General features: G+C 34.2%; 2 protein-coding genes across 2 annotated transcripts; one reads left to right on the top strand and one right to left on the bottom strand.

The window, feature by feature from the left end:
• The first annotated feature begins 325 nt into the window (after window positions 1-325).
• Window positions 326-7,294, top strand: LOC138123367 (C-1-tetrahydrofolate synthase, cytoplasmic-like). The gene is made up of 8 exons (XM_069038040.1): window positions 326-483; window positions 4,909-5,081; window positions 5,137-5,310; window positions 5,367-5,503; window positions 5,552-5,884; window positions 5,937-6,618; window positions 6,671-7,109; window positions 7,163-7,294. The coding sequence occupies exons 2-8, from the start codon at window positions 4,957-4,959 to the stop codon at window positions 7,250-7,252; spliced, it is 1,980 nt and encodes a 659-aa protein (XP_068894141.1). The 5' UTR covers window positions 326-483; window positions 4,909-4,956; the 3' UTR covers window positions 7,253-7,294.
• A 130-nt stretch (window positions 7,295-7,424) lies between these two features.
• Window positions 7,425-11,578, bottom strand: LOC138123371 (uncharacterized). Its single transcript, XM_069038057.1, has one exon. The coding sequence runs from the start codon at window positions 9,556-9,558 to the stop codon at window positions 8,113-8,115; it is 1,446 nt and encodes a 481-aa protein (XP_068894158.1). The 5' UTR covers window positions 9,559-11,578; the 3' UTR covers window positions 7,425-8,112.
• Window positions 11,579-13,017: the final 1,439 nt, after the last annotated feature.

Here is a 13,017-nt window from a genome sequence, read left to right as displayed (position 1 = left end):
TGGACGACCATCAATATGGATTTTAGAAACCGTTGACAGAATTAGGGAAATAATATAAAATGAAAGCAAAACTTCATTTCTCGTTTATCACAACAAATTCGTTGTGCACCATTCTTATATTTTTACGAAACGTTTCACTTTTTTCTGATAACAAAATCTTCGATCTTTTTGAAATTTTGAGTGTTTGCATCACATCCGTCATAATGGACAAGTTACATATTTTTTCCGATTTATTTATATGTTGCAAAATTTATATTAATAGGATCGATCTTAATCGTACATACTTATTTTGTGCAATACCTACTTATTTTCAATTTATCAATATTAGGTTTTGAAATGAATTTGATAAAATCTGCAACAGCCATAAGTAGAGTTTCCGTAAATTCTAGAGATAAGAAATGACTATAAAAAATTAGTCAAAGGAAGTCGATTCATTCCTGGTGCAACAGTAATTGATTGTGGTGTTTCTTAACGCAAATGCAGGTAAGTTTGTCAAATAATAAAAAATTGAACAATGGATTGTTTTCATCTAGAAAGTAAATTTTTAATCTATTACTAATTGCGTCAAATAAAATATGTGTTTCAAAAGCTTTAATCAAATATTCAACAACTAGAAACCAAAATGTATTTAAATATTTTATAACGTCCAATATGTAGAGGGTTATTCACCGTAGAGTTCCAGCGAAAATTTAATGTTATGCAACATAAAATACCAAAAGCTCAGTTTGCTAGAACGTTTTTGTTCTCTATGTAATGTTATAAGAAGAATAATTTTATAATAGCCTGACATAATAAAAAAATTCGTACGTTTTACACGATTTTATCGTGTATTCAAACGATGAACAAACAGACATGATTCAACCTGCACATGTTTAGTCTCCAAGATATCCAAATAGGCCTATTTCTAACGTTTTTGTCTAACGTTGATTTCATCCAATATTTCTTCGTATAATCTTCGTAAATGAAACTGCTTTGATTCCTTATTTGTAAAACGTTAAACATGGTATCTAACAATTTGAGCTTTTAGTATGTTGTGTTGCATAACATTAAATTTTCGCGGGAACTCTAGGGTGAATAACCCAGTATACATATTTTTTACAAATAAGTCGTTCTATTAAATAATTCTAAAAATGAAAAACTTTTCCGTAGAATATGTCAAAAAATGTCAAATAATTAGATGTCTTTGTATCCTCATTTTTTAAGCTAATTAAATCTTACGTTATCTTTTAAAGACAGATGACGAAAACTGCAATGATAAAAGGATGCTACATTGATTAATATCTACAAACCTTGTTACAAATTTCTTATCGTTTTTACTTATTGTACAAATCTTGATTTCAAAATAATTATCAGAAATCACATCACAAGTTTTTAAGTTTTTATCTCGATTCAACATTATGCAACTTAATGCAGGTGTTACAAATTCTGTTCTAGTTAAATGCACATGACCCTAATTATCATTTTCATCTCATTAAAAATTATGTTTTCGTTTTCAAAAAGGATCAAACATTTTCCTTTTTGAAAACGAGAACATAATTGGGGATACCCAAAGAAACATGTTTGCATTGCATTTTTTGTGTAACACTTGTATCTTATCGTTCAATTTTCACATTTCTGAACTAAATACATAATGTAGTTATATACCTACATATACACTGCGCCAAAAAATTGTCGCAACACATCGAATTTTGAAAAAAAATTTTTTCACGATGACAATCCAACTCGAAAATTTTTAACCAATCGAATTGCAGCATTTTTCAAATTTGGACCAATCAAATTGATTTATAGTGAGAAAACATATCTACGCAAATCTAAACGTCTTTATTAATATAATAATAAGTTATAATAATATACCATTTTTGCTTCAATTAGGTATTATGCAATAAATAAAGGGTGTTTTTTAAAATTTGGCGTCGAAGTAGGCGTTGGAGAGTCGATTCAGATCGCACCACTTGTGTAAAAAGATTTGACCAGCTGATCCGTGATCCTTAACCTGTATAGTGCGTTCACAATCGACAGTTCAACGACAAATTAAAAAAAAAACAGCCGTTATCTATTAGGCAGATAATTTGTTTTAGCATTGGGCCGTATGATTTCCCTTTCATTAAAGTTGAAGAACGTCGTTAAATTGTTTTGTCTCTGTCTAACATAGTGCTTGGCATATACTCTCACTTTGTCTAATCAATTATTTAGCTAATGAAAGGCTTAACGAATGGGAAATCATACGGCATTATCATTCTGTTTAATAATTTGATCGTTATCTATGTTAATAAGTATGTATGTATGTATTCAATTCAAATGTCACATCAGTAACATGATTAAAAGCGGGATTAACAATGATTTAGATTTTATTTCTGACGTTGATAACAGAATTAACTTGTGAAATAGATTAATAAAAATACTCCTTGATAAATGGAATAATTTCATTGCGTACCTATTCTTCAAGTTCCACTTGTGTTTCCTTAACACATGAGTTTTCAGTTATCCAGAATTATTGAAAGGGAGGTTTGTTAAATAAAATCAGATACATAATACATTCAAAAACATTAGAAAAAATAGATAAGTAAGTATATACCATTCACGATGTTTTGGCATAAGGGGAGGCCATGGAAAAAGTGCATTTAAGTTGGCAGTAAAGCTGTTTGTTGAATTAGGTTATGTTTTTCTAAGTTTGAGGTTATAAACTGCGACATTGTCTAGTGCATTGTTGTCAGTTTTACTAGTTTACAATAGAACAATACTCACACATTTTTAATCCATTTTAACAAAACAGGAAACTGACTTGAACAGACTACAGAATAGTAAGGGCCGGGACCGAAAGACAAAGTGACTCCTGTCCATTTATGCACCACTTAGATAACCCATTTATACAGTATCTTAACCAACCAATTAGTAACTTCTCAATGAATTTTTCATGTTAACCAAAACGTTCCTAGAACTAGATTGTATAAAATCTTGTACCTACTTATTAAGTCTTACGTTATTCTAATCTTTCTGCAAAATATTTACACACCCATCGTCCATGACAAAAAAGAACAAAATTATTCAACTTCCATAATTTCATTAGAAAATTCTGAATTATTATTAAAGGAAGAACGTTTTCAAATGAAAGATTTCCCATTAATTTTGCCCAATCTTCCGAAATAAGTTCTTCACAATATCTACAAAAATGTTGGCAAATTTCAGGAGTACATTTCAAAATAGACTCAAGCCACTCATTCACAACTCTATGGCGAAGTTATAATAGGTCTTACAAAACCCCTGTGCCATTTCAATTGGGTCGTTGTTTCTTCCTTCACTATCCGTGCTACATATTTATCTTGTACTCACCTACGATTCAATTTATACATAAAAAGAACTTGACTTCACTGTAACTTACTGAAAATATGTTCTGCAGTCTAATATAAACACCATCAATACGTTTTAACGTCGCTTAATTATGATTACGGTAAATTCGGCAACATGTTACGTTCATTTTGATAGGTCCGCATGTCAGGCACTTTAGTGACAGCAGAGATGACAGAAATCAAACATGTATCCAACTTTAAAAAATGAAATCATAGCCTCCCCTTATGCCAAAACATCGTGAATTGCATATACCTACTCTATTTTGAGAAAAAAAAGTGTTAGTTTTCATTACAGTTGCTGAACTGGTTAATAATTTTTTTATTATACCTGCATCAGAATCGCCGTTTTAAGCACGCCTGAGCGTGCGAAAACAGGCGATTCAAGCACGCCGAGCTTTAAAGGTTGCTTAGGTAACAACAAATTCACCTACATTTTGAACAATGATAAATAAACATTTATAGAAAATTTATGATAGCAACGAAACAGCAACAATTGATCATTTCTATATCAACGACACAGATTACTTCGAAAAAGGTATTTCAATTTACTTTCTTTATTATAATTTTCAGATTGTAGTCCAGGTATAATAAAAAATAGCGTATGATACACGTTTATAAGGGCCTTTAAAGCACTTGCGACGTTAAAAGCACTCCGCTACGCGTCGTGCTCTTAAACTCGTCGCGCGTGCTTTAAAGGCTTCCTTATAAACTTGTATCATAATATACTATTAAATGACCCAACATGATAAAAGCTTCAGCTTCTTTTTTACCAACATAGAACTTCTGCATGACATTTAAGTAGGAGATTTTTAGTATTATTTTTTCTTTTGAATTATTGAAGTCAACGATTATTACTTGCGAAGTCTTTAGTACCAAGCTCGTTAACAAAATATTCATTAGTTGAGTATCGACTATCTCATTTTTGCTATCTAGCCAAGCATTGTCAAGATCTTGATACTCCGGTTGTCAAAATTGTTTACAATTAGCGTGCCCTTTAGAAGTCTTTCAGTAAAGGTGAAGATGAATTCGTTGCTTCAAATTTAATTAATTTTTTTTTCTCTAACAGAAAAACTTTCATTTACATACTTATTTTTTGGAAAGCAACACTTAGAACAATATCAAAAGTTCCAATTTCCAAAGACTAGGAAACAAATATTATTTACACAACTTGTTTTTATTCTTTGTTCAGATTATAGGGCAAAAGAGAAAACTACGTAAGTTATTTAGGTAAAAATAACAAAGATACCAGACCCAAGCTCAATTTTTTGTTTTGCACATCACTTAAATATTTATTTTTTGTTCGACACTGTTAGAATTTGGGAATTTTCTCCTATGTGAACGGATTTTGATAAAGATTTTAAACGATTTGGAGTTTTTAAGGGGGTCGTCGAACAAAAAAATGTTGTATTCAACTCGTTCTTGTGTAAATTGGACTTTTTTTGGCACTCGTGGACCTTTAAAACGCGAGTGAAACGAAAAATTTTCTGAAATAACAGCCCACTCATACCAAAAAAAGCCCAATTTACACACGAACTCGTTAAATAAATAACTATTATTGCAGTTTTCCAGTTGGAGAAGTTAAACCAAAATCTTTCTTAACTAACTACATATGATGTTTGTTACGATATTAACCAGAAATGGTGTGTACAATACACAAAAAATTGGAAATCGATTACTTGGTACAAAGTGGAACTTGACTAAACTTCCCTTGAACCTAAAACGACCGGTTCCAAGGTAGAGTATTTAAATGAATAGTTACATTACAATTCATTACTATTTGATAAAATAGAGACATCGACATCGCTCGGTCTCAACAACCCAAAAACATTCTTCAGCTAGCGGAGGAAATCGGTATTAAGTCTGACGAAATCTCACCGTACGGAACAACAAAAGCCAAAGTTTCTTTATCCATTTTGGATAGATTACAAAATGAAAAAAATGGCAAATATGTAGTTGTTGTTGGGTGAGTTTATACTTCAGTAATGAGTACCTACATTTTCACTCACACATTTTTAATAGGATAACACCAACACCTTTAGGGGAAGGGAAGAGTACCACATTACTTGGTTTAGCACAAGCTTTAAACATTCATAAAGGAGTAAATGCATTCGCTACGCTACGTCAACCTTCACAAGGTCCTACTTTTGGCATCAAAGGTGAGTGTAGACTTTCTGGATCTACTTTATCGACTGAATTCGTTAAAGGCGGCGCCGCTGGCGGAGGCTATGCTCAAGTAATTCCTATGGAAGAATTTAATCTACATTTGACAGGAGATTTTCACGCTCTCACAGCAGCAAATAATCTAGTAGCGGCTCAACTGGATGCAAGAATCTTCCATGAAGCCACACAAGGAGACGAGGTTTTATTTAATCGCCTGGTTCCTACAATCAAAGGGACCAGAAAGTTTACAGAAATACAACTGAGAAGACTTCGCAGGCTTGCTATAAATAAAACCGATCCGAATCAACTGACTCGTGATGAAAAAGTGAGATTTGCCAGGTTGGATATTGACCCAAAACGAGTGATTTGGACGAGAGGCAAGTTATACGGATTGTTTTTATAATTTTTGAGTGAATTTTTGAATTCCAGTGATTGATACTAATGACAGATACCTTCGAAAAATTACCGTGGGTCAGTCTGCAACAGAGAAAGGTCTAATTCGAGAGACAAGTTTCAAAATAACTGTGGCTAGCGAACTCATGGCTATTTTGGCACTGACAAAAGACATAAAAGATTTTAAGCAGCGTATGGGTTCGATGATTGTAGCGTTCGACAAAAAAGGCGAACCTGTAACAGCAGACGACTTGGGCGTGACTGGTGCTCTTATGGTCCTCCTGAAGGACGCAATTCACCCCAATTTAATGCAAACACTGGAGGGCTCGCCGGTTTTGGTGCACGCGGGCCCGTTCGCAAACATTGCCCACGGATGTTCGTCCATTTTAGCTGACAAAGTAGCCCTTAAGCTCGTCGGGGAGAAAGGATATGTTCTTACAGAGGGCGGTTTTGGTTCAGATATCGGAATGGAGAAGCTGCTAAATATTAAGTGTAGAACATCCGGTGACATCCCAGATTGTGTTGTCCTCGTGACGACTATAAGGGCGCTGAAGATGCACGGGGGCGGCCCACCCGTACCCCCGGGAGCGCCTCTCAAGCCTGAATATTTGAAAGAAAACCTCGACTTGGTGAGGAACGGACTTCCTAATCTAATTAAGCATATCAGCAATGGCAACAAGTTTAGTCTACCGGTAGTAGTCTGCATAAATTCGTTCGAGTAAGTTTGTTTTGTTTTCTTATTTCGAGATCCTCGAGAATTGTTTATCTAGAACTGACACAGAAGCGGAGCTCAAGTTGGTACAAGAAGAGGCTGTGAGGAACGGGGCTTTCGGTGCTGCCGTCAGCAGCCACTGGGCCGATGGTGGAGCCGGGGCAGTCAAGTTGGCAGAAGCTGTTATGTCGGCTTGTGACCGACCAAATCAGTTCAAATTTTTATACGATTTGGATAAACCATTCGATGAAAAAATCCAGACCATCTCTAGAGAAATGTACGGTGCTAAGAATGTTGTTTACACATCTGAAGTAGCATCGAAACTGAAGATGTACGAAGAAAAGGGTTACGGAAATTTGCCAATTTGCATGGCCAAGACCGCCGGTTCTCTAACTGGGGATCCAACGATTAAGGGGGCTCCCACAGGCTTTGATTTGAAAATCAATGATGTTAGCTTATCTGCTGGAGCTGGATTTGTTATTCCAATCGTTGGAGAAGTAAGTAAAAAAAATATTTCTTGTGAGTTTTTACTACTTGTTTTTTCTTGTAGATTTCAACAATGCCAGGTTTATCCACAAGGCCCGCTATTTACGATATTGATGTAAACTCAGATACTGGCGAGATTGAAGGACTATTTTAAACACATCTTTTTGTAATTTTCTTAATTAAATTTTTAATTCATTACATAAAGTCCATTCAAAAATCAAAAAACCACCAACGTCGCATTTTCCTCGATAATTACTATCGGCAACGCTGTCTAGTGTAAAATTTGGTGAGACTTGTAATTTTGAGGTTAAATGTTTATTCTAAGTGTCTTGTTTTTCTAAAAATAATAAGAATCAATAAATAAAAGAAACGTGTTGCTAATAAAACAATATGAACGAAATTAAAATCAAGTGAATTTTATTTTGAATCAAATAAATGTCATAATTTATAGTTACCAACATAGTATGAAAAAATATCTACCTAGGGTTTTTTGAATTTTACCAACCTAAAGCAACGAGTGGTGGTGTTTTGATTTTTGAATGGACTTAGGTTTGTTCTTTCTTTTTTTTTTCGTATAAAAAATCTGAAGACAGAAGCTGGGAGTAGAGTAGAGTGGCTACTAATAATTGGAGAGACTGGGTGGAAAACTGAACAGTAGAACATACAAAGTTAAGTATATCGACAAGGTCTGAATGGTAGGAAATGATCTAGGAGGACGCCCTGAGGCTGTCTCGCCAGAAAAACCGCGAAAATTCCAGAAGTAGTTAAAGTGAACAATTACCTCCAATTTATTTTAGACTTGTTTTAAGTAACCCAAATCGACCATTAATTCGAGATTTGTGAATAAAACGTAAAACTATAAACACATCCACTTTATTGTGAAGAATACATAATAAATTTTGTTGGTAAATGTAATAAAATAAAATGGTAATTTTTTATAAATCTAAGTCAAAACAAAAAAACGTAAAGATTATTAGTAGGTCCTAATGCTAAATTAGTAAAATTTCGACAACATTAATTTGATTTTTTTTGGAATATTTGACAGTAGTAACAAATGTTCCCGTTATCTGGATCTTTGTACGACGACAAATCGTGGTATGTGAAAGAAATAATGTGGTTGCCAGCCAAGATTCTGGAAACGTTAGTCACCGTGGGTGGAAAGTTTAGGCACAAATTTGTCTTTGTTATTATCCGATCCTGCAACTGGGGATCGGTTATACTGATCTTGTAAAAGTACTTAACGCTGATGTCATAATTGTTTAAAATCTGAACCGTCCATTTGCATGCTTTTGGTAAACACGTGAACGTTAATCTGAAAATATTTCCATATTCCCAAAAATACTTCACCCGAACATGTGAAGTTCTCTTGTTATTACGAGTATATTGTGCAAAATTAAATGTACGAGTATAAGATGTTGTTTTGATCAAGCTGTCTTTATGTGTAAGCTTGAAGTGGTTCTTAGTCGACACATAATTTCCAGTAAAATCGCATCCAGGTACGGGACATGTAAACATCTTGTGTTCACAAATTACTTCGTGATAAGCGATTTCTTGTCCTAAAAATGTTTCGTAACATCCGAATTGACTGTATGCACATGGATATTGTACAGATAGGGTCATGGCTTCGAGACAGAAGTTTCTACTATTACTCCATGGTTGACGACATGTGGGACACTCATCAAGCTTCTGGCGACAAGAAGAACACAAACTGTGTCCAGTATTGCAGAGATGTATAGGTGGTCGCATTAATTCTTTGCAAACGGGACACTCGAGCTGCTTCAGTATTTCATCGTTCATTTTTTTAAAGATGCACTTTGCAGGTTTTATTGTGACCATGATGTTTTCACTGGCTTGTGCAATTTCCCGTAGAGTCGATAGAAGGATCTTCTTGGCGGTGTGTTTATAATGCAAACTATTGAACGACATACGTTTCACTTTTAACTGGTATTGATCAGTTTTACCCACATATTTTACAACCAATTCTTCTTCCTCATCTTCAGGGTTAGACTTAATGTCGAAGATAAAGTGTAGCAAACTTTTACCATCTTCGTCTTCCGTAATCTTTAAGAGGTACATTTTATTCTTGTTGTTCAATAACTTTACAACGTCCGCAGATTTTGCAATGGTATTCTCGAAAGAAAAAATATCATTCGGGCTGGTTATAACATGTTTCCCATGTTCCTCCTTAAAATGTTTGAGTAAATCTGCCAGTTTACCCTTCCATTCGCAATCAGATTTTGGCATAACGCATTCAACCGTGCGAAAAATACACTTTTCTTCGTGGTCTTTCAAATCCCCATAAATAACTTCAACGTCACAACCTTCCGATTCAAATTGACAAAGAAATTTTAATCCTTGTAGGATTGCATTTAGTGCAGTATTTGGTAAACTTTTCCCTTTTTCTTCACTCAGACTTCCGAAACATTTGTGACAGACATTCCCAACGTTCTCGACTAACATTAGGGTGCGTACAGACTACGCGAACCGAGCATGTAATGTAACATGTAATGTAATGCTCGTCGCAAAATTGGTGCCACGAACAGCCGACGAACCGAGCGCGCAACGAACAGCTTCTATACTCCGTTCACTGATAGATCGCACGCCTTTTTACAGACACAGAGACGAGTGTCTATGCTGCAAAAAGTCGAATAGCGCACATAACATTTGTTTATCATTAATACATACTCGAAGAATAAATAATTCAACTTCATTCAGATTCACAGCTGTAATTCTGTTAACAACATCATAGCCGTAGGAAAACTAGTGGCGGGATGGAGAGTGCACGTTTCTCAGGTCCTCTCGGGCTGTTGATGTTACTCTGGAAACTTTAAAAAACCCGCGTTTTTGAAAGTTGGATTTATACACACTGAGGCGTGCTTTAATTAAGTATGTAAAATAGGTTACCAATAAAAAAATATGTAACCATCACGGGTGCTGTGCCCGTATTTCGGCGATGGTCAGAATAAAATGGATGCCCGTTTTGGGGCCGATTTCTAATTTTACCTGAAAAGGTAGGAGGTTACAAGGAAGGGATTCGTCGCTAAAGTGTGCTTTCAAAATAAAATTTTCATTCTCCCGCGAACGTACAAGTAGTATCTTTTTTCGAGATTTTCGGTCCTATCATTGTCAATAATTTGTCAAAGTCTGTAGGAGACATTCTTGTAAAATTTTTATAATGTCCACTGACATGTTGAAATTTTAAATCCTGCATAAGTTCACTACCGACGCGTTTTCTATAGAGTTCGGTTCGCCACCAACGTCGCCGCTTCTTCTCTTTTTTAATCATATTGCACCCGTCGTACAATTAAAAAAAAAGGCAAAGCCATAACTGCACATCTTCGGAGAAAGTAGGTAGAATGTTGGTTGTTTTTTAGTTTTGGTACCGAAAATAGACTCCGTGTCATCAAAAAAAAAAAACGAATTATTGTTTAAAAAAATTAAATTATAATCGAAGGTAAAATAACAAGACCTAATTTTTTTATCAAATTTAACAAATTAGGTCGCGTTATTTTTGGCAAGATTAATTCCAGAATTCAAACTTTAACGTTAATTATTTATTTTTTCCGTTGACCGCTTGTTAATTTCAATATTAATTAATTATTTTGTCTAAATTATAGTGTATTAATGGACCTCATTAATACACTATTTTTCATTAATCAACGATTTTTGCGATTTTGACGTTTTGATGATATTTTGATGTATAAACAACCTCGAACATGCGTTGTTTGCACTTACCAACAGTGCAGCAGGTAGTGCAGCAGGGTTTTCTATATTTTATAGCTCCATAACTGCACAATTACGAATTCACTTTTTCAAAAGCCGACATTTTTGGTTATAATTTGCATGTCATATTTTTCAAAGGTAACTAGGTTTCCTTAGCAACCGTGATTTTTACGTGAAATTGAATGTCAATGGAGTTGACGTCTTCTGACATTCTTTGTGGAAAAGTAAATGGAAAGTGTTGAAAATTTTAAAAATGGCCTACCCTGAAGACAAAAAAAGGATGAAGGTATTTATAAGCTGTCATCTTTATGGAAAAAGATGAAATTGGTTTTGATTTGGCTTTAATTTCAAAATTTGTCACCAAAAAAAAAAAAAGTTTGCGGTCAACGAAAAATTTTTGTAATTAACTCTTTTGTTAATGGGCGATTAATAATCTCAACTATTAAAGCCACTCACTCGCTACACTCGTTCGTGCTTTTTAAACAGTTTCGATTATTAATCGCCTTCATTAACAAACTAGTTTATTAAATAACTATTAATACTTACAGTTATTAAAAACACAATTATTAAAAACAATTTGGGAATCTGACTGGCGTAACATGCAATTTTATTCGTTTTTGACAGAAGACAAACTAGGAAGACGATTTATCCGCGATAAACATTTTTGATTGGATGAAAGCAAGCGCTGAACACGCACGTTTGATGTATGTGGGAATTAATCTGTAGTAATATAACAATAATTGACTTAAACATCGGATTGATTTGCCAAGCTGATGGCATGCTCCATCTCGACTTATGCATTTTTACAACAAATTGACACAATTCGCAATATTTTAGAAAATGTGAAACTTATTTATTAGTTACTGTAAAGAGTTGCTTTCAAAAATAATAATAACCTATTTATTTTGTTCAGCATAAATGAAAAAACTACAGTGTTTCATTTGACAATCAAGACCGTTTAAATAAGGGACAAAAACTAATGGGAACTGAAATTGTTGGAGATTAGATTTATGAGTTTATGACTGTGGTCAGCTCCCTTTGTCGAGATGCGTTTGTGAATGGCGCTTTGTGTTCGTCAGAAAACCGACACTGAGCGGAGCACTGCGAACCGTTCGTGGCGCGCATGCGCTCTCGAGGTTCACAGCTTCGCCGTCCAAATCAGACGAACGCTTCCTTGTAATTTATTTAAAGAGTAGTAAGTTATGGTATGTATTTAATAAAATGTATGGATCACCATATTTGTAAGACAGCCTAACAAATGAATGAGTAAATGTTATAATCAACAGCAACTTCGCTCCTACCTTTTCAGGTAAAATTAGAAATCGGCCCCAAAATGGGCATTCAGTTATTCTGAGGGACAAGCACCCGTGATGCTTAATAATATTTTTGCATCATCGGAACTATTAATAAATAGATAAAATGTTCTTTTTAATTTATTAAATTGTTTGATTTTTCCAAAGAAGGCATTTTTTACATTTTTCATATTAGTTTATGGCCCATTGCTCTGCACGCGATGCCGAATCTAAACAATAATTTCTTATTTGATTACTTACCGTCTTTTGATAAGTAAACATGTTCATGAAATCGGTAAACACGTGAAAATGACCGGTGGTGCAGAAACGTTTTCTACTGACAAATTGTCATTACAAAAGTTTACCTGTAAAATGGTAAAGAAAAAAAAATTTCTTCATTTTCTTCATTGTAGCTACTTTTAATTCGTTAAACAAATTTCTGAACTAACAATATTTGCGTTAATACTTACCTGCTTTAAATTGAGATTGCACATCGAAAACGCGTATTCTTTTTGGAGATTTTTGGGTCCTATTTTGGTTAGTAAATTCTCACCGTCTCGTCTGTGGGAGACATTCTATTAAAAATTTTATGCTGTCCGCTAATATGTTGGAACTTTAAATCTTTATAAAGTTCGTCGAGCCTTTTTCTCTTTTTTCATCAGATTCCACATAATTCTTACTGCATCACTACACAAAATTAAAGCTAACGGTTTTTCGTTATCACTCTTATCACATACAGGTCGCTAAAAAGTATCGATACAGCTAAATATTTTCAAAACGGTTTAGCAGAGCTCGTTGAAATTTGGCACACAGCTAGAAGTGTTTAAATTCTATAGGCTGATATTTTTTTCAATTTTATAACATCTTTTATTTTGAAGATACAAAGCCAAATTGATTTTTTTTA

Source organism: Tenebrio molitor, chromosome 2 (assembly GCF_963966145.1).
Source record: "Tenebrio molitor chromosome 2, icTenMoli1.1, whole genome shotgun sequence".
Taxonomy (NCBI): domain Eukaryota; kingdom Metazoa; phylum Arthropoda; class Insecta; order Coleoptera; family Tenebrionidae; genus Tenebrio; species Tenebrio molitor.
This window is presented reverse-complemented; position numbering and strand designations above follow the sequence as displayed.